Source organism: Rattus norvegicus, chromosome 3 (assembly GCF_036323735.1).
Source record: "Rattus norvegicus strain BN/NHsdMcwi chromosome 3, GRCr8, whole genome shotgun sequence".
In the NCBI taxonomy this organism is placed as follows: Eukaryota; Metazoa; Chordata; class Mammalia; order Rodentia; family Muridae; genus Rattus; species Rattus norvegicus.
The window spans coordinates 117,286,887-117,314,794 of NC_086021.1; the positions used below are offsets into that span (position 1 = coordinate 117,286,887).

At 38.8% G+C, this 27,908-nt stretch overlaps 1 protein-coding gene and 1 long non-coding RNA gene across 9 annotated transcripts in view; one reads left to right on the plus strand and one right to left on the minus strand.

The window, feature by feature from the left end:
• The window catches only part of Bbox1 (gamma-butyrobetaine hydroxylase 1), a 49,158-nt gene that overhangs the window by 9,661 nt on the left and 11,589 nt on the right, over positions 1–27,908 (minus strand). For 7 of the 8 annotated variants that reach the window (XM_039105801.2, XM_039105804.2, XM_039105802.2 and 4 more), the window contains 2 exons: positions 16,609–16,807; positions 3,712–3,817 (listed from right to left, as the gene is read on the minus strand). In XM_039105801.2, coding sequence (XP_038961729.1) covers positions 3,712–3,817; positions 16,609–16,807 — 305 coding nt within the window. Of the gene's footprint in view, positions 1–3,706; positions 3,818–16,608; positions 16,808–27,908 lie in introns of all 8 variants that reach the window. The other variant, XM_063284524.1, reaches the window with a different exon arrangement.
• On the plus strand, positions 1,707–27,562 carry LOC120101622 (uncharacterized). The gene is made up of 4 exons (XR_005502326.2): positions 1,707–1,799; positions 20,527–20,730; positions 21,391–21,478; positions 27,157–27,562. It is a non-coding gene; the product is annotated as an uncharacterized LOC120101622 (long non-coding RNA).

Here is a 27,908-nt window from a genome sequence, read left to right on the forward strand (position 1 = left end):
AGAATGTTCCTAAACTGAACAAGTCATTTTAGAAACGTTATCTCAGCAGGTCAAGAAAGACCAGGCAACAAGGCGACCTACACAAAGGAGAAGTAGTCACTTCAGCTATAAGTTTACGAACTCCAAAAGATAGAACAAGAACACAAAGTTGTTCTCAAGAGAATAACAGTGGCTAAATTCTTTTGAATTTTGCCAAAATGAACCTACTGATTCAAATGCTAGTTTAAAAAAGTTGATATCTTTGCATATGAACATACCAAATAATATCTCCTTTTGTGTTGTTATGTTTTAATACAATCTTATAAAAGAAAATAGCTCATAGAGTCTGACAATATTTCACCACTGATCTAAAAGCTAAATATACTCCTGTCATATATAAAACCCAATTTTGTTTCACATAAATCATTCAGAATAAAAAAATTCCTTTCTAAATATTTCCTTATGGAAGCATGTGACTTCTGGCCCAGAGAAAGAAGTGAGTGAGGCCACATCTGTGTGTCATTTAAGATGTGTCTTCTCATCCTGATCAAGTTGAACCCTTACCAGGAAAGTAATTTTCCAGATCATTGCAAACATACTGAAAAGAACATTTACCTTTTCTATTTGTTAAAGAAAAGATCAAACTTTGGTATTAAAAGACTCTTCATGATTCAAAATGGAAGACTCACAATGACACAGCCTATCTGTGTTTATCTGCTAGAATGAAAACAAGTCAGTGATTCATTATTTAAAAACTACGAAAAGCCGTTGGCTTTGGATGCCTGCTTTGGTTTACTGCATACTTCATGGCTTTTCTAGAGCAGATTGCTCTTGTGTCTATCATGCACAAAGATGTCTTAAGTTTTGAGTGACAAAGAAGTTTAAAATTCAGTTACTACCTGGTCACCTGGAGGGGACTTCCTTAGCACACCTGTGTGACTGTACAGCATTAGTTGCCCTGAGTGACCCAGGGGATCTGGCATCATGAGGATTGTGGACCTTGGACTCTGTCACTCTGACAACTGGTTTCCCATTCGGAGTTTAAAGCAGGTTGAGCACCCTTAGAACTGCGCAGCCCTGTACCACACAACCTCTGTGCCACGGGTGCTGTGCACTCTGGACATCCCTCCTCTCCCTGCCCCTTGGAGTTTAAGTCAGTAAAATTTGTTTTCTATTCTCTGAGAAGATAAGTTTGTATGTTCTGAGAATAAATACATGAATATTAAAAAATTCAGTTACTGTCCTTGAAGAGTTTGTAAAATATGATAATATCTATAAATAACCTATCACTTCACGTATTGTGGATGTTAGTAACTCCAGTGTTGACTCATAATGGTGTGTTAAACATATAGGCAGAGATGTAAGTTCAAGTCCAGGTTCTTCATCCAGGAGTGGTTGTCCTCGAAAACCTTATGCTTCTGTATGTTTCTGTCTAATGCAGCAAGGCATAATCAAGTTTGTCTACCCTAAATGATTTCTATAAGAAATCATGTAAAGAAGCCAAAAACTCTGAGAAAGCAAAAATACTGAGACGATGCAAATATTATACTTTAGGTATTTTTTGGAAGCCATTGGATCATTTTTTCCTTAGGATTTCAGTTTTTACTTAGAAACAAACTGAAACTCACAAAAAACCAAACATAATTTAAAAGTTCAAGTAGGACTTTCAGTTATCCAGATCCGTTTTTCTAAGTTGTTCTACATTCCACATCTCCAAGCAACTGTTTGCAGACGGAATGCGCTGAGTGGTTTGGTGTCTCTGGACCACATTCAGAACAAACCTCATTGTTCCTTTCCTTCTCCAGCTCCTGTCCCAAAAGGTGATCAGAGGAGTCATTTCTCTGCTGTTGTTTGGTTCAGAGAAATCATGTGATGCTTTACAATCAATGTAATAATTTAAAACATATGAAGTCAAACACTAGCTTAGCTAACTAGTTCTGGCAAGAACAATGGTAAGAACCCGGGCACAGGGAAAACACGTTCAGTTACGATGTTGGCCAAAAAGAATTCATTTTGATTTTGGCCCATTCATTCTTAATTAATTCAAGAATTGCCTAACTTTTTAATCTATCTCTGAAGATATGGATTTGTATGTGGTTGTTTAAGTTCAGTTCACTTTAGCTAAAAACCTAGTGTTACACTGTCTTCAGTTTTCTGACTATTTTTTGGTTTAAGAAAATAATGATTTTGTAAAAATGTGTTTGGTTTGGGAAGATGATTTGTAAAGATGTAGAGAGAAAGTCAAAATTCTCATGGATAAAACTGCTATGCACTATGCTTCCTCTTTGGCAAGCAATCTTGGTGCGCTAGGAGAGAGCACCCAAGAAGAGTGTGGCTATTCTCTTTCATATGCTGATATCCCCTTCATAATCCACTTTTCCAGCTCTTCATGAGAGCAATCCACTTTCTTATCTCCTCAGTCTGGGCTAGTCTCTTTAATTGCTTAGACAAATAAAACATCACTGAAGAGACCGTATGCTGATCACTGGCCTAGGTCCCAAGAACTCACACATGCTTTGGCTTGCTCACTGAAAATGTTGCCAGTTGTCGTGTGAGAAAGACTAGGCTAGCCTGTTGGAAGAGAATAAACTAGGGGGAGCAGAGTCAAACCATCTCAGGGCCATCTGAAGTGAGCTGTTTCCTAACCAATCTAACAGCTGACAAGAGCCAGATGACTGAAAACAATAGCCGCTTAGCTGAGCACAGCTCCAATAATAAAAACACATGTGCGGAGTATCTAGCTGTTTATTATGATGTTAATATTCATCATTATTATTTATCACAGACAGGGTTTGAACAGTCTAATACATGCTGGTCAAGCACTCTTACCATTGAGCTGCATCCTCTGGTAGTATTTTGCTAAGCTTTTGATTTCACAGGAACTACTCATCAGTTCAACTTTGTGGGTTTGTGCATGTAAGGGTGAAGGTGTGCACATGTCCAGGTACACGCATGAAGGGTGGGGCAGAATGTCAAGTGGTCTTCCTATACTGATTCTTCTTTTAAGCTGTTAAATTGATGAGGTCTGTGGTGTGTGTGTGTGTGTGTGTGTGTGTGTGTGTGTATGTGCGTGCATGCACATGCATACCTGTGTGTAAGCAGCAGATCAACATTTCTTCAGTTACTCTCCATGATATTTTAGGAACAGGGTCTATCATTGAACCTGGAACTCAACAATTGAGTGCACTACCTGGCTAGCATGCCTTGGAGAGCTTTTTTCTGCCCTCTCAGAGCTGGTTTTACAGACACACCCACACCCACACCCTTTTACCTGGGTGACAGGTTTCTGAACACAGCTCCTTATGTTTGTGCAGCAAAGACTTTTATCAAGTGAGCTCCAAAAAACCCAATTTGGAAAGTTAATTCATTTGCTGATACAAGGGATACCCATGTGACTGCACACCACACCTCCACATTACCTTCCTGTTTAACTCTTATGGGAGTGATACACGTGCAGAAAAATCCCAAGATATATCGCTATCTTTAAATTTGTCTTGGTGAAGCAAAATACCCAATAGTTATATCCAAGCAGATGAATAAAAATGTCCTTTTCCCTTTAAAAAGTGAGGATATTTAGAACTTAGGCCCAAGACATTTGTGATTTCAGATTGTGCTCGGAAAAGAAGATGGACATAAGACATATCCAGCAATGAGATATATTATCTAGACTAAGTCCAGGGGAACATTTTTTCTTGGCCTGGCTTGTGGAAAGTGTGTTGAAGCTCACCTTACCCCAGGTGGATGGTGGAGGGCTGGGTAATCTGTGTGGAAGCTGAGCTTCCCAGTTGTATAAGCCACATTGTTGGCATCAATCTTGTCCTGCACTTGCCAAGTGTGTCTGCAAAATACAAGAAACATGTGTTTTAAAAGGTTGACACTAAGCCAGAGGAAATGTGTTACAATGTATTTGCTATGAGAGAGGAAATGGAAACTTTCCATTTTATGAAATAATTAACATAATGACTAACAGCCAGAAAAAGTTCAACCTTTCTTTCTCTTAAGCGGCTCTTTCCGAACTGGCATTTCTGTATTTCTCCTGTCAAGTCACCGATGAATAGCACACAAGCTAGCCTCTCCCATATGATTGGTAGAGGGGTTCATATTGGGATTATTAATCCATTTGATTAACTACAAAAATTCATATATTATAAAATGAACAATTTTAAAACGAACAAGGTAGTGGCATTTAGTATATCTAAATGGTAGCAACATTTCTGAGTCTAGTTATTCTAAAAACATGAACTTATTCTTAGCTAATACCTGTAGTGGTTTGAATGAGAATGTTCCCCATAGGCACAGATATCAAAACACTTGGTCTCCAGTAGGTGATACTGTTTGGGGAGGTTTATGAGGCATGGCGTCATGAAAGGAAATGCATTACTGAGGTAGGTTGTGAGAACTTCAGGCCTCACTATACTTGCAAATTTTTCTCTTTATGATTGCAATTGAAGATGCAAGATTTCACCTTCCTGTTCCTGCCTGCATACCTGTTGATGCTGCCACAGTGAATTTTCATGCTTCTAGAACTGTATGCCCACCCAACATTTTCCTGGGTGCTGGGATCTGAACTCTTTTGTGCTTACACAGCAAGTGCTTTACATACAGAGCTGCTATCCTTGAACCATTTTAAAATTGCTAAATCTACAGGTTTTCTCTTCAAACTATTTTCTCAATTTAGTGTTTGAAGAAACACTGGATTTTAACCTAGAAAGCATGGCGGTTTGGACTTGGGATTCATACTGCCATTCAACGCATTTTGCTACCTTTTGTACCTCTAGGGAGCTAATGGATAAATGCAAAGGCTTAGTATCTAGGGCAAAAAGAATAGGTTGACCTAGGAACTGTATGTCAAGACACAATGTCCAGGTTTCTTTGGGGTACAGCTTTGTCTGCATAGATCATTGGAGGATACTCACTGTTAGTTCAGTGAGGCAGTAGGGAATGCCAATGAGATGGGATGCAGGGTCCTCATTTCAGAATATTTGAGTTTAAGAGATCCACGGTAAGGTGCGGGGTCAATAATTGAATTTTAGAAATTGACCCCACAAGTCTCCGTTCCATGACATAGCTTCTTTCTGAAGAACAGTCTCCACACTGAACTTACATCATCCACAACAAAGTAAAAAGGTTGTGCAGTCTCAGTTCAGGAGAAGAACAAGTGGCTTTAGAAAGCTATGAGTTATAGCATTGAAACTGAGGTCCAAAATCCTAATTTCAGGTTTCTAGAACAGCTTCCTTTTCATTGTTATTTTTATTTTCAAGTTTAATCTCATATGAAGCTAGTAACAGAGCACTATCAAGTTTGTTATGAAGAAAGCAACATAGGCCATAAGATAACAGAACACTGACATCCTCTTCCAGGTAGGTGTGGCCTCCCACAACCAAAAAGTGTCATATTTTCCTAATTTTTAGAAAAGCTTTATTTTAGCCAGGCACGGTGGCATACATCTTTAATCCCAGGACTTTAAGATCAAAATCTATGAGTTCAAGGCTAGCTTGTATCTTTGTGCACATGCATGTGGGTGCTCGTGTATGAGGCACAAAAAGGATGTGAGATTCTCTGGAGATGAAGTTACATGTATTAGTGAGCTATGGGAGGTAGGTGCTGGGAACTGAACGCTGATCCTTTGGAAGAGGAACAAGAGCTCTTAATCACTGAGTCATCTCCCCAGATCCACAATTTTTGATTTTGTATAATTTTACTATTTACAACCCCTTCTAATGAGTCTAGTCATCTATGAAATCGTTCCATGTGTGAATAACGTCTGTCAGAAATAGAAATCTAAATGCAGAATGTATACTTAGGAAAGAAAAAAAAATCCTTAAGTGAAGACCAAACTAGAAGCAATGAGAAACGAAATGCGTACAACCGATAATGTGTTTAAGTGGCTATGAGATAAAAAAAAGAGATGACTTTGAAATTAAGTAAAGAGGGCTAGAGAGGTAGCTCCTCAATGGGTAAGAGGACTTCCTCTTGCAGTCCAGTTCCCAACACCCACATCTGGTGGTTAACAGCTCCTGTTCCAGAAGATCCTTATTTTGTCCTCAAGGGCTTGTGCTGTACATAGAGCTAAGTAGGTGCTCACACATGTGTGCATGCACACACACTCAGTAAAAAATGAATAAATAACATTAAACACAGAGAGAATGTGTAAGGTAAGAGAAAGGAAGAGAGTCGGAAGGCAGTAAGGAAGACCGAACACATGCATAATGGGACTTCCATAAGATGGAGCCCTAGACAAGGGGACACAACAAATAGAAACATTTCCAGAAAAAAAACTTGAAAATTTAAAGGAAAACTTGTACTGCTCATTGAAGAACTGACCTCAGAACAACCCATACCAAAAAATGGCATGTGAAATGACCAGACTTCAAAGAAAAAAAAACCCTTAGTGTCCAGGTAGAGAAATTACATTATTCATAAAGAAAATCAAATCTGATTACCAATAAAACTCTCCTGACTTGTTAAACGTGATGTGAACCAAGAATTCTTTATTGAGCTAGGCCAATTTTCAAGTAGAAGAGTCTTAAGCTGCTGTCAACATTCAAGAATCCAGAGAATATCGTTCCCATGGGTCTTTCCTGAGAAATTTACAAGAGGCTGAATTTCAGACAGGCAAAATAAATACAGGCTCAGGGACAGAAGACTTGGGCTAAGCAGTAAATTTATGTTTACTCAAACTAATGACAACACATAAGAAAGATAAAAACAAACAAACAAAGAAATCCAGGAAATTGAGAATGTGAGTAGCCAAGGAAAGTACACAAGGGATGATGACACTAAACCAGGACAGCAAAGAAGCAAACATTGTGGTCCCAAAAGTTTGGTTTTGCTTAAGACATGTGGTTGGGGTTTGTGGTGGCTGCAGTGGTCTACTTTTTTGACATGGACCTTTGCATTTGCATGATAATAATTAATTTAGCTGTGCATTTATTTTATGTGACTTTATGTTATGTTATACCACGAGAACTCAGTAATGGGGAACAGATGGTGATTACTATGAGTTAGGGATGAACGGAAGGGGGAGACATTGCTTAAAAGTACAAAATTTCTGAGAGATGGCTCGGCAGTCAGGAGCACTGGCTGTTCCTGCAGAAGACCCAGGTTTAGTTCCCAGCATCCACATGGTACCTAGTAGATGTCTATTCTAATTCCGGAGGATCTTCTGGCCTCTAGGAATATATATAGTATACATATATACACATAGGTAAAACATTGTTCACATAAAAAATAAGCCAATAAATCTAAAAATTAAGCACAACTCTTTAGTACTTTCATTACATTTGTTCATGTATTGTACATATGAAATTTGCTGAGGCATAGGTTATCAAGTGTATCCAATTTGCATGCAAACAGACCTCTCCATATCTGAAAAATGGTAAATATGTAAATTAGTTTTTTCGTGTTAACTATTTCACAGTGTATTACATTGTATGTACTCATTATATACGTTTTCAAAATCATACTTGAATAAAGTTGTAAAAAATAAAATTTCATAGAATATTTAAAAATATTTAATGTTTAATGTGGATAGGTAGAAATAGAAAGTGCCTTATCACCTGCAAATTTTTTTTTTGGTTCTTTTTTTCGGAGCTGGGGACCGAATCCAGGGCCTTGCGCTTCCTAGGCAAGCGCTCTACCACTGAGCTAAATCCCCAACCCCTCACCTGAAAATTTTTATTGCTCTGCAAACATGAGTGTCTTAGGGTTTTGCTGCTGTGAACAGATGCTATGGCCAAGGCAATTCTTACACAGACATCTGATATCATTTAATTGGGACCGACTTACAGGTTCACAGGCCCACTCTTTTATCATCAAGGTGCGAGAATGGCAGCAGCTAGGCAGGCATGATGCTGGAGGAGCTGAGAGATCTATATTTTCATCTGTAGGCCTCTAAGAGAAGACTGAGCTCCAGGCAGCCAGGACTAGGGACTTAAAGCCCAGGTTCACAGTGATATACCTACTCTAACAAGACTACTCCTAATAGTGCCACTTTCTGAGCCAAGCATATACAAACCTTCACATTCTACTCCCTGGCCTCCATAGGCTTGTTCAAACACATGAGTCTATGGGGGCCATACTTAGCCATGGCATAATAAAAAAGTGCATTTAGTTCAACTTCTAAAGTCCCCATAGTCCATAGCAGTTTTAACAACATTAAAAGTCCAAAGTTCAAAATCTCTTCTGAGATTTATCCAATCACTTAACTGTAATCCCCAAAGCAAGACAGGAAACCAGCTGGGCAAACTCCAAACTCTTCATCTCCATGTCTGATGTTAAAGCCGTCTAAGATCTCCACCTCCTTTTTCATCTTCGTTGACTGTAACAAAGTTCTTTTTCCTGGGCTGGTGCTACTCCTATTAGCAGCTTTCCTCAGCAGGTATCCCATGGCTCTGGCATCTTTAAGATCTTGGGGTCTCTTCGTTAACTTCAGCTTCACAGCTTCTCTCTTGTTCCAACATCAGGGATTCATACATGATCTTCTAGGCTCCTTCAAAGGGCTTGCTTCACTTCTCCAGCTCTGCCCTCTGTAGCACTCTAAGCTTAGGTTGATCCACTTCACTGCTGTGGCTGTTCTTGATGATACTGGCATCTCCAATACTCTGGTGTCTTCCACTGCAACTGTGCCTCACCAATAGCCTCTCATAGGTTCTCTTCTTGGTGCCAAGCCTCAACTTGTTTGCATAGCATTTTTAGTACTGGGTCATCAACTGTAACTCAGGCTGCACCTTCACCAATGGCCTTCCATGGCCTCTCACAGTGCCAAGCCTCAGATGCTCTTCATTGACCCCTTCATGCCTTCAAAGCCAGTATGACCTGGGTGACTCTTATCTATTACCAAGTACAACTGCAGCATGAGGTACAACCTTTGCTATCCCTAGAACACAGCTTTGTGCTCTCAGAAAATATTTCCCAGAAGATTTTACCTCAGTGATGCTGGTCTCTTCTTAATCACCACTAATCTCTTAGTTTAACCTAACCAGCATCAATTATTCCAGTAGTCTCTTCTAGAGTCTAACTCTAGAGCCACATGGCCAAAGCTGCCAAGTTCTTCTGCTTCCTGTGCCTGGAATATGTCCACCCCCCTGCAACTATCTTGCTAGCTTTCTATTTTCCAACACCCTTGCTGCCTAAGCTTGGATGTCCTGGAACTTGATCTATAGGTTGACCTTAAACTCAGAGATCTGCATGCCTCTTTTGGGATTAAAGTGTCTACTGTCTGGATTCAAGTTTTTCTTCATCTAGAACTTGATCTGTCCTATATTGGCCTTGAACTCAGAGATCTGCTTGGCTTTATCTACTGGAAGTAAAGGTGTGTATGTATCACCATGCCTGGATATAAACTTAGCTGGGTAGGATCTTGCCCCAAAGTCTCACTCCCTTAATCTGTTATCTCCTAGAACATAAGATTTAGCTCCATTCTACTTCCTGGTGCCCTTTAATATTTAAACTATGTATTTTGTTATTTTTCCGTTCTCAGCTTGATATGCTTGTTCAAAATGCAATTCATGAGACTTAACAAAAAAAATACAGTATATGCTGTGAAAATACAGTATGGGCTTTGTTGAGACATCTTTCTTTGTCAATGCAATTTAATATAAATCTCTTTACCTTAGCCTGAGGAAGATTCTTCAGACAAGGGCAAAAAGGAACCATATTCTTCACTAAAATAGCACAAAATAGACTCTAGGCCATCTACTGAATTTTTTTCTTCACTGAAGCCTCTTGGGAAGGTCTGTATAGTTCAAATCACTCTCAGCTACAAAATCTTCCATATTCCTACTAAGAAAGCCCATTCAGCTCCACTTAAAACATACTACCACTTTCCAAATGCCAAGTCCCCAAATCCACATTCTTCCAAACAAAAGCATAGTCAGGTCTATCACAGCAATACCCCATTCCTGATACCAACTTAGTTAGTTAGTTAGTTTTACTGCTGTGAACATATGCCATGACCAAGGCAACTCTTACAAGGACAACACTTAATTGGGCGTAGTTTACACATTCAGAGGTTCAGGTCATTGTCATCAAGGCAGGAACATGGCAGCATCTAGGCAGGCATGGTGTAAGAGGAGTTGAGAGTTTTACATCTTCATCTGCAGGCCTCTAAGAGAAGACTGACTTCCAGGCAGCTAGAACTTAAAGCCCATGGCCTCAATGACACACCTACTCCAACAAGGGCACACCTTCTAATTGTGCCACTCCCTGGGCCAAGCATAAACAAACCATCATAATGACTCATAAAAAATTACTCCAAAGGAATTATCAAAGGCCTTCATTATCAAAGATTAAGAATTCAAGTACAGGATAACAGAGTAGCTTTCGATAACTCCTCCAAGAATGTGATATGCATGAGTGTGTGTGAGTATATGTGAGTGTGTGTCTGTGCGTATGTAAGTGTGAGCAAGCAAGCTTCAGAGCACCTTTGTGTCTCTGCCTTCCCAATGCTAGGATTACAGTGCATGCCATCATCTTTGAGTTTTTATATGGCTTCTGGGATCTGAAGTGAGGTCTTCATGCTGTTTGGCCACAACTTTACCAAATCAGCTATCCATCAGTGTAGGTTGATGTCATTATACAGGTGAAGGCAGGTATAGGATAGAACGAGGCCTAACATTGGTCAATAAGGAAGGATGGGTGGGAGAAAAGTTTTAGAGGAAGAAGAGACCAGAGGGAGAAGGGGAGCAACAGAGAGAACATGGAGGACGATGCTAATATTTCTCTCTGCACATTTAACAGGTTGTTATGAATATTCTTAAGGGATGGATGTGCACAAGATTTTGTGTGTCTAGATGAGCAAAATATATCTTATCTAGGTGGGCAATTATATCTTATCAATTGGATCAGAAGTTATTGTATTGTATGTTCTTTAATGTGGCGATTTAATGGAGTTCAAGAGAGTGTGTGGTGGCTGGACACACTGGGCCACCATGGGATTGGGATGTGTATATCTGGCATGGTGGCAACCTGCCTTGGGAACTAGATGGGTAGAGAGATTGTTGCCAGGCTCATAGAGTAGCCATAGGCAGTGTGATATGGGATGTAGCTTTGCAGGTAAGACACTTCGTTGACTGAGATGAAAATATCCACAGATGTCATGTGGCCCTACAGTGCCAACACAATTGCAGATTAAAAGAAACTTTTTAAAAAATATACTGTAACACCCCAGAAAGCAGACTTAACAGCCCAAAATTCCAGCATTGCAAACCATACAGGAAATAACCCAAACTAAATGGTTGCAAAAAAACCATGGTGGGATATTGAGGCAAGTAACCCTGTTTGCCTCAGATTTGTACCTGCATTATGGGTATAATGACTATTGGATTTGTGAGGATTCACAATACTGATTGCAAAGAACTGAGTTTAATTCTTAAACCATAAATGATGCCTTATCAAAATTACTTCTCTTGTCTCAGTGACAACAGCTTGGTCCTGGCTGCATGGGAAGTCACAAAGGTAGCCATGGACACCAGAAAACTTGTGGAAAAGAAGTGACTAACTAAACAGGCTGCATCATTCATTTCTTCAAATGCTTTCTTGGTAGAATGAGGCACAATTACTTTTTCTTCCATTCATGAGATGACTTCATAAGCACATGGTTTTACTGGCAGCAGCATTAATTACTGTGAAACTTAATATCACAAAAAGAACCCCAGGGACTGGCTCTTGGCACATAACATGAACAGGGGTTACAATGGCTGTAGGAACAGAACACCATGTTACCATGCTTAAGAAACCTTAGTACCTACTAGAATACTCATTTTAAAGGCTTTCCTTCCCCTCAAACTCTATAGTCAGTGGTGCATTTAAAACAACTCATTATGAAGTTCCAGCGGTTCAGTCTTTTCAATGTAGGTTAAGATTACAACTAAATTCAGAACTCAGACAAGTTTTCTTTGTTTTTCTCTGAAGTCTGAATCACTTCTAGGTTGGTTTCCATTCCCCACAAACCATTTTTCTCCAAGACAGGCTATGTAGTCCAGTCCCCCAACCCCTCCCAAGCTGTTTCTTGGCGAGACATTTCAACAAAATGGGTTAGCTTGTTTTTTCTTTTCCCATTTTTACCCACATGTCAGCAATATTTTCTGGTCAAACCAGTAGGTGTTTCAAAGTCTGACTTCAAGGCAGTGTTAATGGTGGGAACAATTTCCAAAGGGCTGGATGCCAAGGACTGTGACTATTCAACTCATACATCCACAATCTCTAACACAACCTTGTGTGTGACATGTTGCTGGCCTGGTTTACAGACAGCTTTTGAAAGACCGTCAAAAGTCCAATGGATGATGGGAAGCTTCTTCAGTCTTAATCCCTAGATGCTATTTCAGTATTCTAGTTCTTAGCTCTCTGGCTAGTGTTCTTGACAGACAGCCCTCTAGAAACATCTATATTTTTTGTTTGATTTTATTCATCTGATGAGGTCTGCATGCAAGGCACTCATACAGATGTGAAACGGGGCAGTGTTTTATTCTCTTTCCAGCAAACTTTCATCCTAAGATCTCAGAAGGCATGGTGGGGATTAAAACACTCCAGAATGGTGAGGCCAAGCCCTCAGCTAAGGAGAAACAGAGCCATGGGAAATTATACAACAGGCTTAGCTGGACTTCTCACTTACAAGTAGCTCAGAGCAAATCTATGATTAAACTGTCTGTTCTGGGGACTAATTTAATATGGATGTCCTAGAGTGTTCAGATCTCAGTCTATTTCTAAAGTTTTTAGAAAAAGTATGCCAAAGTATTTATATGTTTTAATTATGACAGGGTGTTATTTGGCAATAGATAGCATTGGATAAACATCAAGATCCTGTTTATTTTCTTTAACCACTTTTTTCTCTGTGCCTCATCTTCTTAATTTTATTCCTGAAGCTGATTTCAGAATGCTTTGGTTTTTCAGTTCACTCCTCATACAGTCTAGCCCTTATGTCATGTACCTGTGCAATACGTTTACCTCAACGAATAACACACTTTTAGAGAAACAACCCCCTCCTTCACCAAAAATATATAAAGCTGCATGTCTGGCCTTGGTCTAGAAAGAAAGTAGTCTAGGAAGATGACCTTGCAAGCCTTTGCCCCTTGTCTTTAATTGTTTAATGAAGAATTGCTATGAGTCCCTTATGAGGTTAATTTTGAAATCAAGACAGCTGTTAATAACACTGTGAAAGAAAATGTCAAATCTTGAGTTGATGGAGGTACTTAGGCTTGGAAACTCACTTAGTGGGAACTTGTGTGCCAGGTAGTGAGTTGTTACTGATGGTCCTGATCAGGTCCTCATTTTGAACAGAAAGGTGCTCAATATGAATAGGGCAGTAATATCTACATGTTTCAAAGATTACAACAGGGTGACTAGTTAATTGCCCAAACTGGACCACTTTCCTCCTAGTTCTTCTCTCACTTTGTGACACACAAATGTATTTGCACAAATAATTCTGCCCTGGCAGAGCCAGCTGGTTTATGTAGTCACACAATTAGTAAGAAAGGAACATTTGAGGGTTTGATATTTTTCCTTATTTGAGATGATTCAGATTTCTCAGTATTGTCTTAATAAAATTAAGCAATCACAAGCTAGCAAATAAACAGTAGGGATAGCTTACAGCTGTGTTAGTTTTTTAAACATACAGAGCTAATTATAAATAAAGTCAGGCTATTCAACAAAAAAGTAGAAACCATTTTATGTTATAAGTTAGTAGGGGAGAGGAGAATTTACATTTCTTCTTTCCTCCTTGGTCACTGAGACTACAAAATTTGTTCGTGTGAGAAGTAACGAGATGTTATACTCTATCATAATTCCTAGACTTCAGAAGAAAGTACAGGTTCTAATGTCATAGAGCAGGGTTGACTGAGGGAGATTCCTTCCCAGCAGCTGAAGAGGTTTCCAGATGAAGGATCATGTACCAAGAATAGTTGTTGGAAGAGATAATCAAAAAGCTTAGTTGACTAAATTAGAAAGACAGCAATAGATAAACCAACTGACCAACTAACCCAACCCAAAGCCCCCTAAAGTAAACAAACAAATAAACAAAAAAAACAAAAATAAAACTAGTCTTAAACAGGCTTAGCATGTAGTTGTCTTTTGTCTGTCCAGAGAAAATATAACAGGGGACAGAAAGCAAGCACCATGTGTCCTGTGAAAAAAAGGGGTTAGAAAGAAGGGAGTGAAGCAATTCTGAGCAAACAACAGAGAAAAGGACTATGTCTACCATCATCTCTTATATGCTGACTCCAGCATAGGTACTGAGCTAGACCTAAAACCATAACTTGATTACCCAACATTTTCAGCAGCCAGGACTTCTGAATGACTGTGGTAATGAAATACATATGTCTCAGTTTTACTAGTCCATGACAGGCATGAGAATGGATGGTGTATGTTTGAGCTGAATTAACATAGGCATAATGAAAAGATGCCATGTAACATAGCATGGTCAATTAAATAAATATTTATCATGTCACACACACAACATACACATTTTTTATTTAAAAAATGAAATTATCCATATTTGTGTGTCTCTGTGTGTGAGGATTTGTGTATATAAGTAGAGGTGGCTGTTGGATCTCCTGGAGCTGGAGTTACAGATGGTTGGGAGCTGCCCAACAACAAAGGCACTGAAAACTGAATTCTGGTCCTGTTCAAGAAGAGTATCTGTTCTTAAGTATTGATCCATCTTTCTGTCTCTTAATGTAGTTTTTTTAAAAGGCCATCTTGCTCGTTAGATACTGCACCATTTTGATCCTACTTTGCACTATGTTGAGGAAGAATTTGACCCCTTCAAACTTCTGTTGGCAGTGTGAACTGAAATGTTACCTCATTTGCAATGTGAAATGTTCCTGGAATGTTTGAAGTTTGACCTTTGGTTTCTGTGGAATTCTTATTTCTTTAGATTATTTAGAGAAAGCCAACTGATGTACTTATATCAACCAGCAAACTTCATTTTAGAATAAAATGCCTAGCATAGTCCCTTACACACATTAATTTTCAGAAAAAAACACTAATAAAATTCCTCAATAGTTTTCAAAGTCTCATATTATGCAAACTTCAATATCTTTTCCCCATATTTCAGAGAGGAGGATCAGAAATGACTAACTTCAAAGAAGATATTCAATTTATCCCATTCCCCTTTAACACCAACAGTAATACAAATGTCTGATATAGGAAAGCAAAACAGAACTGGCATGACAGCAAAACCCTCTGCTGGTTATGGACTGTAGAGAATTAAAAACTGTAGAAAATGTGGCAGAAACTCTGGTAATATGTGGGGACTGTTGTGGTAAGGTGGTAAGAAAGAGATATATTAACATGTGTGCACTGTGAGGGATCCTGCCAAGGCTCGAGCATCTGGGGAAGGTGTGTTGGGACAGCAACAACTTTCTGGCTCGGTACAAAGACCTTGGCTAAATGCAATCAGGAGGAGTAACAGGTCTGATTTGTTTTGACAAATTGTTTTACTATTTATTCAAAAATTTCACAGTATTAGATCAGTGACCAAGAGATTCAGCCCTATTATAGGACCTGTAGAAACAAACCAAATGTATGTCGAAGTGAACATCAGTATTAAGATTCTGACTCTCAATTAGATGATGTGTGGTTTGGGTTCTACTAGGAAGCTCCAAAACACGCTGAACTGTTCACTATTCTGAAAATGTGAAGTGCATTGGAATAACTCAAATGTTTGTTATTTGTAAATGGAAGCTAAACAATAAAACTTATAAGAAATTCATTTTGAGTGTAGTTCAGTCTCAAAAAGCACCTTTTTATGCATTTTCATCATGAAATAGTGTTAGAATATAAAAGCAATGCAGATTTATACTTTGCCTCCTTTATTATTATTTGTGTGAATTTGGATTATAGATTGATTCTTTGAGCTTTATATTGCCTACTCATGGACTGGAAGATAATCTCCATTTTAGAGGTTTTAAAAGAATTAAAATATATACTTGAGGTTCTTAATAATTTCAAATATTTTATTTCCATTTATTGGACTACTATTGTTGCAAAATTGACAGAAGCACCAATTCTTGCAGACCAAACTGTTATATACATTTTATGTAAAGCAAAACTGCTAACAGTGTAAGTAAATTCTTATGCTAATGGTCGGGTGTCTATGTCCCAACATGACGTAGTCTTTTGCTATGAATAAACTCACCGAAATGATTAAAGGAGATGATTTACTGTTCCTGATCATTTGTACATCTTACTCTACATTAGGGACAACATACTTTTATGTTATCACAGCCTTGCAAGCCTGAGGAACGAGAAGACTTCAGCAAATGATTCAAGGTGTAGCCTGTTTATGCTCAGTAGATTGTTGGCACGGTATGTTTAGGCTTAGTGTTGCTAGATGCGGTTTTTCAAGAAAAGATATGTCCACATAAATTTCAAGCCTCTGAGTTTTAAAGTGTTGACAACGAATTCTATTTTCTTTCAACACCTTATGGGCCAAACCAAACATATCTAAATATGTTTGCGTGTTCCTTGTGTGCTGCCTTAGGCTTGTGAAGGTCTCTTTCACGTGTAATGTTCTCTACAATATAAACTCAAAAGTAATTTCATTTATTTTGCAGTCAAAGCCTATCCCCAGTTGGAAATAGATCCAACTGTATTTGTCATGGCAGAAAGCAAACCATCTGAAAACTCACCCATAAAATGTGAGGTACAGAAAGCCAATTCTTTTCCCAAGTTTTATGATCTCGCCACGTTTGTCAGCTGCTCCAGTGAGTCTCACAATGCCTACTTTCTTGAGACTAGAAAGCCATTTGTATGCATGGTCATCATCATTTAACACATCTTCAAAGTTCAGAGTTGGCAGCTGGAGCTCTGAGCCCCAGTACTGACATTCTGTGGATTAAAAAAAAAAAAAGTGAAGAGCTGAGGAATGCCGAATGGCTGAGAAACACCTAAAGAAATGTTCAACATCTTTAGTCATAAGGGAAATGCAAATCAAAACAACCCTGAGATTCCACCTCACACCAGTGAGAATGGCTAAGATCAAAAACTCAGGGGACAGCAGATGCTGGCGAGGATGCGGAGAAAGAGGAACACTCCTCCATTGTTGGTGGGATTGCAGACTGGTAAAACCATTCTGGAAATCAGTCTGGAGGTTCCTCAGAAAATTGGACATTGAACTGCCTGAGGATCCAGCTATACCTCTCTTGGGCATATACCCAAAAGATGCCTCAACATATAAAAGAGACACGTGCTCCACTATGTTCATCGCAGCCTTATTTATAATAGCCAGAAAATGGAAAGAACCCAGATGCCCTTCAACAGAGGAATGGATACAGAAAATGTGGTACATCTACACAATGGAATATTACTCAGCTATCAAAAACAATGACTTTATGAAATTCGTAGGCAAATAGTTGGAACTGGAAAATATCATCCTGAGTGAGGTAACCCAATCACAGAAAAACACACATAGTATGCACTCATTGATAAGTGGCTATTAGCCCAAATGCTTGAATTACCCTAGATGCCTAGAACAAATGAAACTCAAGACGGATGATTAAAATGTGAATGCTTCACTCCTTCTTTAAAAGGGGAACAAGAATACCCTTGGGAGGGAATAGAGAGGCAAAGATTAAAACAGAGGCAGAAGGAACACCCATTCAGAGCCTGCCCCACATGTGGCCCATACATATACAGCCATCCAATGAGACAAGATGGATGAAGCAAAGAAATGCAGGCCGACAGGAGCCGGATGTAGATCGCTCCTGAGAGACACAGCCAGAATACAGCAAATACAGAGGCGAATGCCAGCAGCAAACCACTGAACTGAGAATAGGACCCCCGTTGAAGGAATCAGAGAAAGAACTGGAAGAGCTCGAAGGGGCTCGAGACCCCATATGTACAACAATGCCAAGCAACCAGAGCTTCCACGGACTAAGCCACTACCTAAAGACTAAACATGGACTGACCCTGGACTCTGACCTCATAGGTAGCAATGAATATCCTAGTAAGAGCACCAGTGGAAGGGGAAGCCCTGGGTCCTGCTAAGACTGAACCCCCAGTGAACTAGATTGTTGGGGGGAGGGCGGCAATGGGGGGAGGATGGGGAGGGGAACACCCATAAAGGAGGGGAGGGGGAGGGATTAGGGGGATGTTTGCCCGGAAACTGGGAAAGGGAATAACACTCGAAATGTAAATAAGAAATACTCAAGTTAATAAAAAAGAAAGTGAAGAAAAAAACTTGATTTTGTTGTTTTTAGATAAGACACTAACAGTAAAGGAAAACAGTTCATTGGGGCTGATCTTTGACTTACAGTCTTTACTAAATGTTGGTCATATCAGGAATGCTGGTCACCAAGTCATTCTTCCTTGACACTGTGCCTATTATGTGACTCTTGTTTACAATGTGCCTGGCCTACAGTGGTATTCAGCATATCCCATGTACTTAAAGAGTATTCATTAGCTGATGGCACAATGGCCCCCGATACCTGCATCCTTAAGACTTCTCAACCCAGGCACTGTCTAGAAGCAACCACATAATAAGCGAGTTACAGCAACTGGCTTTAAACAGTGATAAAATTAGGTTTCTGCATTAGGACAATATTGTGACTATTCTGGCAAGAGAACAAGTACAGATTCTTTTCCCTCTTATTTCTTCTTCTTGGAAGCTGTCTCTGTGATCAAGCTGTTCGTTAGGGTCAGCATGATGAAACTGTGTTTCTGGGATACACAGAGCCTTGGGTGGCAGCGCCAAAGCAGATAAGGCTGGGATGTCTTTCTTTTGTTCTTTGTGATGATGAAGTGCTCATAAATATGTTTGCTTGAGAAACTAGACATAATTATGAATGTGCAAACCATAGTCTCCTAAGGGAACTGGAACTCAGAGGGCATGCTCGTTGAGCCAGTAATGCTCTTTCTTTACTGGGAAGGAAATGGCCTCAGCATAGCAATCCCTTCCGACAAGCAAAAGGATTAGAGGGAACTCAGTCTCACTATCATCCTGAGCAATGCTGTCTCTCCAACTAGGAAATGTGTGTGTTCTATGTGGGATCTATCCCTAAAGCCTTTAATTTAAGAATGAAGAATGCGTCAGTGGCACTTTTCCTCTTTGAGGTTAATGTGAGTAATTCTATTGTGATAGAAACCTTCTTAGGGGATGGTAGATTTGCATGAGTAGATACATGCAAATGCAGAGATCCACTTACTGCACTAGTAAGGGTTAGGGTTAGGGTTAGGGTTAGGGTTAGGGTTAGGGTTAGGGTTAGGGTTAGGGCTAGGGTTAGGGTTAGGGTTAGGGTTAGGGTTAGGGTAAGATTTTGAGACTTCTAGTTTCCAGCCCCATGGAATTCCCTACAGAGGTTCAATTATTTATACATGAGCATACATTATATTATATATTATAATTTTTAGAAAAATGTTTTGTATTTTGACAAAAGCTGCACAGGCAGATGCTTAGCATGATAATGTTCAGTAGAACGTTCCAAGGTTATGGAAATGTATGTGTGGTCCAGAACCAGAGCTACTAGTAAGGTATTGACTATTGTTTTCTGGGCAATGTGATAGGGACATAATTCTTTCATTTATTTGCTTTTAATTTTTAGCTAAAATTTGCATCCTTCTTTGCAAGTGGTTTTGTTTTAGATGTGGCAACCTGAGGATGAAAAGGAGGCAGAGTGGTCTGGCTTTGAATCATTATTCTGCCTTTTTTCAGCTTGGTCCTATGAGTCTGAGTTTCAGCTCACTTTCCTAAACAGAGATTCTTACATTCTCTTTGCACCTCATTTGCAATGTTGTCATGAGACTATAGAGAGAATCTATTACAACAAATGACACATGCTGATTTATAATTATAATTCAGCTGCTAACATTTGCTAATAATTTCTAGGAGTCATACAAAGAACATACATATACATATATAGCTTTATTGTTTTATTTCTTTTAATCTCCATAAGAAATATGTGGGCTAGATGCTTTTAGTAGTGCTGAATTCAAAGAAGAGAGTAGCCCAATGCATCCAGCTAACAATTTTCAGTGCTAGTTGGTCAAATCCATGTGACGAACTTCAATGGTTACTTGAATATATAACTTGATGCTTAGAAATACTATCATCATGAACATTTTGACATTATAATTATATTTACTATCAAAATGTGATGATTATTTTTCTGCAGTGTTGAGATTGAGTTGAGAGCTCTTGTAGGACAAGCAAATGCTTCATCTAACTTTTACATTTAAAAATTTAAAATAAGATCTTTCACTTTGAAGCACCTACAAATGCCTTGCTGAAATCAGAGACCAAAGGCCAAAGGCAATCATGAACTGGTAATGGAATATAAACCACTAATGTGCTTTGCTGTTTAAAATGTGATTTGCAGGGGTTGGGGATTTAGCTCAGTGGTAGAGCGCTTGCCTAGGAAGCGCAAGGCCCTGGGTTCGGTCCCAGCTCCGAAAAAAAGAACCAAAAAAATAAAATGTGATTTGCAGAGGTGAGTAGCTTGTTGCCAAGTCCCATCTATGATCTTGAATATAGATTAATTTACTTATCAGAGAGGAGTAATTCTATGTTTCACTAAACGTGGCTTACAAAGCATTTTGTGATGTCTCCACAGAATAATTAAACATCAACATCCAGAGAGCGACTTCAAAATATGTTCTCGTTTTCTCCCAATTGCAAAGGAGAACTGTCAGGGGATGCAAAAGAAAATACATTTGACTAGAAGCAAACATTTGAACGGAGAATACATTAACAACAAATGTAAGCTTCACACTTGGTCTGCATACATAAACAGAACAGAAATGATGGAATACTTAAGGTATGGGCCACCCTTCCTCATTTAACTTATGGCCTTACTAATGAATACTTCCTTGAACATGCGCTTAGCACATCATAAAATTTATGATCGGGCTCCATGCCGGGCTTCAAGGAACTGTTTGTGTAAGTGTTCCTACTGAGGGCTAAACATCACATTCCTGGGCCCTGAGTTATGTTTCAGAAAGGAAAAGACACAAAGAAGGTCTTTAGTGAAAGATTCATGAGCACAGAGATCTGGTTTTCCGATGTTATTTCGAAAATTTAGGACCTCCTGTCCACCTGCACCATGCTGGGCTTTTGGCTCTGAAATGGTTTCTCTAATGTACATAGCATCAGTTAAATTTTTACTCTTAATATCTTCATGGTATGTTAATTATATTTCATCTTATAATAATATATAATAAAATAATATAACAATCATTTATATTTCAGGGCTTTTTTTCTTGTGAATAACTTTTTTTTTTTCGGAGCTGGGGACCGAACCCAGGGCCTTGCGCTTCCTAGGTAAGCGCTCTACCACTGAGCTAAATCCCCAGCCCGTGAATAACTTTTAAGGTCTCCACTAAAACACAATTCTGATCCATGAAAGAGGAGAGAAGTAAGGAAAGAAACAGGAATTGAATCTCTTTCCTTCACTGATGGATAGTGTACTCTCTTCTAGTCCTTGTCCAGTGAACTCTATATCTTTTGGGATTCTGCTCACTTGTCCTGTCAACATTCAGATGAGATGAGGATCTGAAGACAAGAAGGTAATGTGGTGGAAATCTTGGAAGCACTAAGAGGGAGGGAAGCCTCTGGAAGGACTGCTAGTGTATGGCCCACTGCTGTTGACACCAGTGTTCACCAGTGTGGGACCTTATGGAGACACTTCTGTATGCATCTGTAGTGTCTTGGCTATGGAGCAAACGTCATAGCACTCTTCATTGATTGATAACTTCTTTTCCTGGAATCCACTTCTGGGTCTTTCAGGATAGGAATATCCTTTCATACCAGAAAAGAGACTGGTAGTTTCATAGTAAGACAGTAGTGGTGTTTATGCATTGAATTGTAGCAATAGCCTCTGAAATGGCTTGCTTGGTAACATGCTGTGTCTGCTAAGCAAGGGCGAGGTGTTTTCTTCTTGGCTCAGGCTTGGTACATACCACAGCACTTATCTCTTCATGTTGAAATCCTACTCAACATCTATTTGTTAAAAAAGATTATACTCATGCATAAAAATTGCATACATGTAATCTTTATAAGAATGAGTAAAAACTACAATTGAGTCCCCTGCTTGGAAAATTGAGTAGATAGTTAAAGAAACAAATATAAATATATAATGTTAAAACTATTGTGTCAAGTGCTTATGAAGTTTGTGGTAATGGTAAACAGTTGCTGGGAGTGGAGAGTGAACGAGTTCAGACAACGCTTCAATCTGCCCCTCCCACTACATAGTAAGGGCTTCACAAACAACTTAGACCATGCTATTTGTCTTTACTTCCTTACTAATTATGCCTTTCCCCCCCCCTCTTCTGCCTAATAGGCATGCCAGGGAGATTACCAAGGAGATTTTACAGAACAAATTGTGCTCTGTACCTTTATTCATTCCTCACTTGACTTCACCTCAGGGTATATTTAAGTCTTTTATTTTAAAGATTTATTTATTTTTATTTTATGTATACAGATATTTTATCTCCATGTATGTAAGTGTATCATATAATGACAGTGCCTGGAGAGGTCAGATGAGGGCATCAGATCCCCTAGAGTTACAGATGGTTGTGAGCCATCACACAGGTTCTGAGAATCAAACCCTGGTCCTCTGGAAAAGCAGAAGCACAGAGCTGTCTCCCCAGCTCAACTCTAAAGTCTAGAGTGACTTGCATGCGAATATATAAATGTGGCTTCTAAACAAATCTAAGCTTGCTGGAAGAAGAGAAATGCATTTTTAAAAAATTTTACGACCCTGGACTATTGTATATCCACAGCTCTGTGACAAGAATGGCTATTCATGTGGAGAATGCAACACATAAACCATCCAAGTGGCATGTCTAGGATGCCTAAAGGTGAAGGAACACTTAGGACTCCAGGCACTCTTCTAAACATTAGACATTGATCAGTTCATCAAACAACTCCATAATGTATGCACTATCATTTCTTTAGTTTATAGATAAGGACAGGGACACAAGAGCCTAGATAAAAGCCCAACATCACACAGATAACCTTTGTGTCCAAACTGGAGCAGCTAGGTAGCTCCTCAGGCTGCAGACATTGAGAAAAGAGAGTTGCATACTAAAGAGAAATCAGCTCAAAAGAATGTTAGAAAATGGGATTGTTATCCCAAGATTTAGAGTAGACGTAGAAAACAGGCAATTCCATCTCACTGTATGCTCTTTCTGTGGCTACCCTGGAAGTTATACAAAATAAGGTTACTGAACGCTTTCTTGATCTTAATTGCTTGGCATGCACATACGTACGGAGAAGCAAACTGAAGATAAATAACAAATTTCATAAACTTCATCCTTATGCAGAGGCACCATCTGTTTGCCACCTTTTTTTTAAAGATTCATTTTTAAGCATGCATGCGTGTGTTCTTGCATGCATGTATGTGTATGTGTGTGTGTATGTGCGTGTGCGTGTGCATGCGTGTGTGTGCATGCGTGTGTGTGTGATGTGTATATGACTTCCCACAGAGACAAGAAGTGAGTGTTGGGTGTCAGAATCCTTTAATCTGGAGTTACAGTTGAGAACTGCTCAATTTTGGAGCTGGGAACTGAACTTAGGTTCTCTGGAAGAGGAAGATGCACATTTAACTTCTATGTCCTCTCTCCAGTGCTGCTGCCTTTCTTTAACATCTCCAGTTGTATATTTATAATCACAATGAATACAGACGTCATGGAGATGTCATAGGTCCACCTGCTGTGCTATTTTTCTAATTTGACTACATTCCTTTCTCTTCATACAAATTCATGGCTTGTGAGACCCCATTTGTAGCATTTTCTGTTTTTCCGTGGGTGTTATGTTTTAGTGTGCAAAAGTCCCACGATGTCCTCAATGGAATGCAATTATAACTGGTTCAGTCCATGCCCCTGTAGTGAGCTCATTGCTGTATTTTTACTAATAATATCCTATCTCTTTGGCAGCCTTAACCAGATTGGCTCATCTTAGCTCTCCTGCTAACCAGAAAGATAGGAATTGAGTGTTCTCTGAGTATGCTCCCATTACTCAATACTTCATTTCTGAAATCGGTTCATTGCAAAATCCACAAGTTCCAAAGATGAGGATACAGGTTCCACCTGACAGGGATCTCGTGTTAAAGCAAATGACTTGAGATTTGAACAGTCAGTTTGGGTTCAATGCTTTTCATCTGCATAGACTTTATGAGGTAAGAAACTCTATGTTCATCCATTGTCTAGATGACATGGTATTAAAATAAACAACCAAGCTGTGGAACTAGAATGAGATAATACCAGTGGAGAGCAGCGGCTCCACTGCCTAACCGAATCTGCCCCTCTGCTGCAAGTACTGACTGTCGAGCTTAAGAGAGCAGAGTAATTGGTCTCTGTGACCATGCACTTATAGAAAAAAATACACTCTTCTAGCACATTATCACAGTCTCTAGTCTCAAGTTTTCACACAGTCTCCTCTATTTTGGTCTCAGAAAATGATTTTACTCATTTCAGTGTAAAAAATTCAAAATATAAAGAAATCTCATCTACTCTCACCTTCATACTCACCAACTTGATTCTATTTGTGTGTTTATTACTCTTGGGACCTCTTTCATTACAATAACTCCTAAGGACTTAAATTCTTCTCCTGTTTTTCTCTCTATTGTATTTTCAACCCCAGTATATGGTGATTGTTATTCAATAGTCACCCATCAGAATAATGAATGAATAAATGCGAGTACATGGTAGACACTCAGTCAGCTAAGTCTATTTATCAGGATTTAATTCTCTAATGGAGTAGATAGTGACCAGTCAATGCAACATCTGTAATGGCAGATGTGTGCACACACATGTATCTCAGAGGGCACAGAAAGAGGAGGAAAGTGTTCATTAATGCAGATAGATACTCTTTGATCAACTCTTCGCTTTGTTGTTTTGTTACTCTTTGAGTTAGTTTTAAATTTCTATTGACCTCATTTATTGCTGAGATAAATAGGTCAGTACTCAAAAGCAATTCTACTGATTTTTAGGGTAAATGTTCAAGTACACAGAGATAAAAGAGTAACCTGAGAGTGGGAGACAATGTACGGGAAGAAGGAAATATGGTGGCAGTCGAGTCTACATAGGATTGATAGGAGATCTGGTAAAATGCGGCCACAATGGCTTATTCTGATGATGGAGCAAATTTAATGGTGAAAATATTTCATCACAGACTCCCACATCTGGTCAAGAATGGTTTTAGCTTATATCACATGAATTAGGTAACTGTACTATGAGCATTTCTTGCTAATGAAAAAGAAAATCACACATATGTGCTTCTTGCTTTTTGACAAGAGTTTGTAAATATATTCTCTGCACTACTTTCCCACCATTATAAGAAAGTTAAGTAAACACACAGTTCTCCTTGAGAAAAACGGTTCTGTACAAATCTTTCTATATGAAAGTCAAGTAGATTTGAGAGACTCTGACAGGGACCTGTGATTTTTCACTTCTTGAGGCCTGTGCTTTGCAAACAAAGCAGGGATTATAGCTATGGGTAGAGAAGTTACAATCTGATGAAGAGTATGCAAAGAAAGGTTCTGCTATAGAAGGGGCACACTGAGTTGTGACTAAATGGCTTTTGGTGTGCAACATTCTCAGTTTTCACTGTTGAAAAAATGAAATAGACTGGCTCACTGGCGAGATTTTCTTTAAGTTCTCTCATTTTTAAAAGAAGTTCAGTTTTCAATAACAAAAGTCATTAAATTCAGAGAGTAATGTAAACTATTTTAGCAACAAAGAGATAGGAAAAGCAAGGATTCATTCATGTTGAAATTAATTATAAAAGAAATACTAGGTCCCTATATATGTTCGTAGTATGTAGTGTTTTCCCACTTTATCTCAGTCAATTGAAAATTTAAAATCCACAAAATAAAATTGAGTGTATAATTATGTAAAGTTTCACTTGTAAGTTAAGATATGATTACACAAACACTTCTTATTTTATTCAAGAAAAGTTAAACTTATGAATATTGTGTGTGCACATGGTATGTATGTCAGTGTGTTTACCACAGCACCCATGTAGAGGTCAGAGGTCAATTTGTGGACTCAGATCTTTCTTCCAACTTGATGTGGGTTCTGTGGGCTGCACTCAGGTCTTTAAGTAAGTTCTTTTACCCACTCATCTATCTTGCTGGCCCAAACTTAATTTTGATAAATGGTAACTTTTTTCAAGATTTGCTTATTTATTTATCTGGGAAAGCCACATCCCAGGCACTGATAGTCATGTTTTAAAATGACAGAGATTAGAGAATATGACCTACCCTCTATTATCCTACTAACAAATAATGTGTTTTTTTAAAATGCAAATTCTATCCCAATCTTCTCTGCTCCATAAGCTCCCCTTGTCTTTCATACATTTTTTTTATAGAGCATCTTGTGGCCATCTTTTTTCCCTCCCTTCCCATATGCTCCACTCAATAGAGATTCAACACATCCATGACCAAGGTCATTCTACAGGATGAATTTGATCTTTCTACTTTTCTTTGTAGAGGAGGTAGGTTACAATAAACAAAATGTCCAAGGGTAGGTAGAAGGTGTTCATGGATTTGGAGGCACTTAGGATAATATATTAATTTAATCAAAACCAGTCAGAAAGCCCCCAAAATATACAATGCACAGGAAAAACTTATAGCAATAATCTTAACCTCTAAAGGTCTTGAACTTATTGCTTTGGTTTGTCAATAAAGAATAAGCTGAGGGTTGAAGGAAATGGTACACCAAAACTCTGTGTTGGAAAAAACCTCATCCTTGTCTGCAGTCGACCAAAGTATTTCTTACTTTGTCCTTTGAGTCTCCTCTGTTGTCTAGCTATTTTAACCTCCCAATATCTAGCTCACTGTACTTTCTGAAATTCATCCTTCTATTTTCCACTCCTGCGGTTTCCTGCATGTCCTTCTCTCTGTAGGGATTTCCTTCTTTCTTTCTCTTCCTGACGAACTATTCCTCAAAACTCAGTGTGGGTTTCAACCTCTCATTTCTTCATATTCTTTGCTCTATGTCATTGTCAATCTTCAGCACATGGTCTTAATGTACTTAATGTATTACACGTCCAGGCCTTCTTTTTCACCTTGGTATTTCCTTACATAGTTGCCTGTACAAGAATAGATACCAAATGTCTGTGCAGCTGAGTGGACATGCGGTGAGGGGAAGGATATTCTCCACATCTCCCTTTCAGCTCCGAGGGATAGTCTGGTCCTGAGCACAGCTGATTGTCATTTATCTTTTCATTTTGTGTTTGGCAGCCTGTGCCAAGAGAAGGAAAGTGGTGTACATCTGGACTCCAGATTTTCTAAGCTCTATAGCCCTCATTTCAAAGGAGAAGCAGAGGAGGAAGATTCTACGGGGGCTGAAAAAGCAAAGAACTTTCACCAGTGGAACTTGCTCTGTTTACAGGCTTTGGAGTGCTAATATTTGAAAACTCACATTGGAGTAGAGTATCAAATTCTATAGGCAAAATAGCTATCAGGCCAATACTCTAAAAATTGCATAACAATTTCTTCTTTTTCCTGTCCACTGCACACCTTGGTAATATATTTAAAAATAAACCTTGTTTCAAAGCATTGCAATGTTTTCCTGTGTGTACCTTGCAGCCAGTTTTTATGTTATGTTCGTAGTCTGCGGTTGTGACCAGCTTTTTCCATTGCTCAGCGGAGGGTACTATCATTTCCATTCTGCTACTGCCTGATAGTACTGAGGAATTTAAGCTATAAAAAGAAAAGGCTTTACTTGTCAGCAAATATTAATGGAGGAGGTGTGGCCATTCCTCCTTTAGCATTTAAAACCTTAAGCTGTGATGATAAAAATGTTGACTTTTACTTCCTGAAATGACACAGAAAGAGCTTAAAGGCAATGAAAACAAAATCCAAATGGATTACAAAACTAGGACAGAGTTAAAATTAAAAAAAAAAAACCCTGAATACCAAAAGAACTCTAAAATTAAAAAAAAAAAAACAAAATACTTCAATTTGACACAGACCATGGCTATGAAATTATG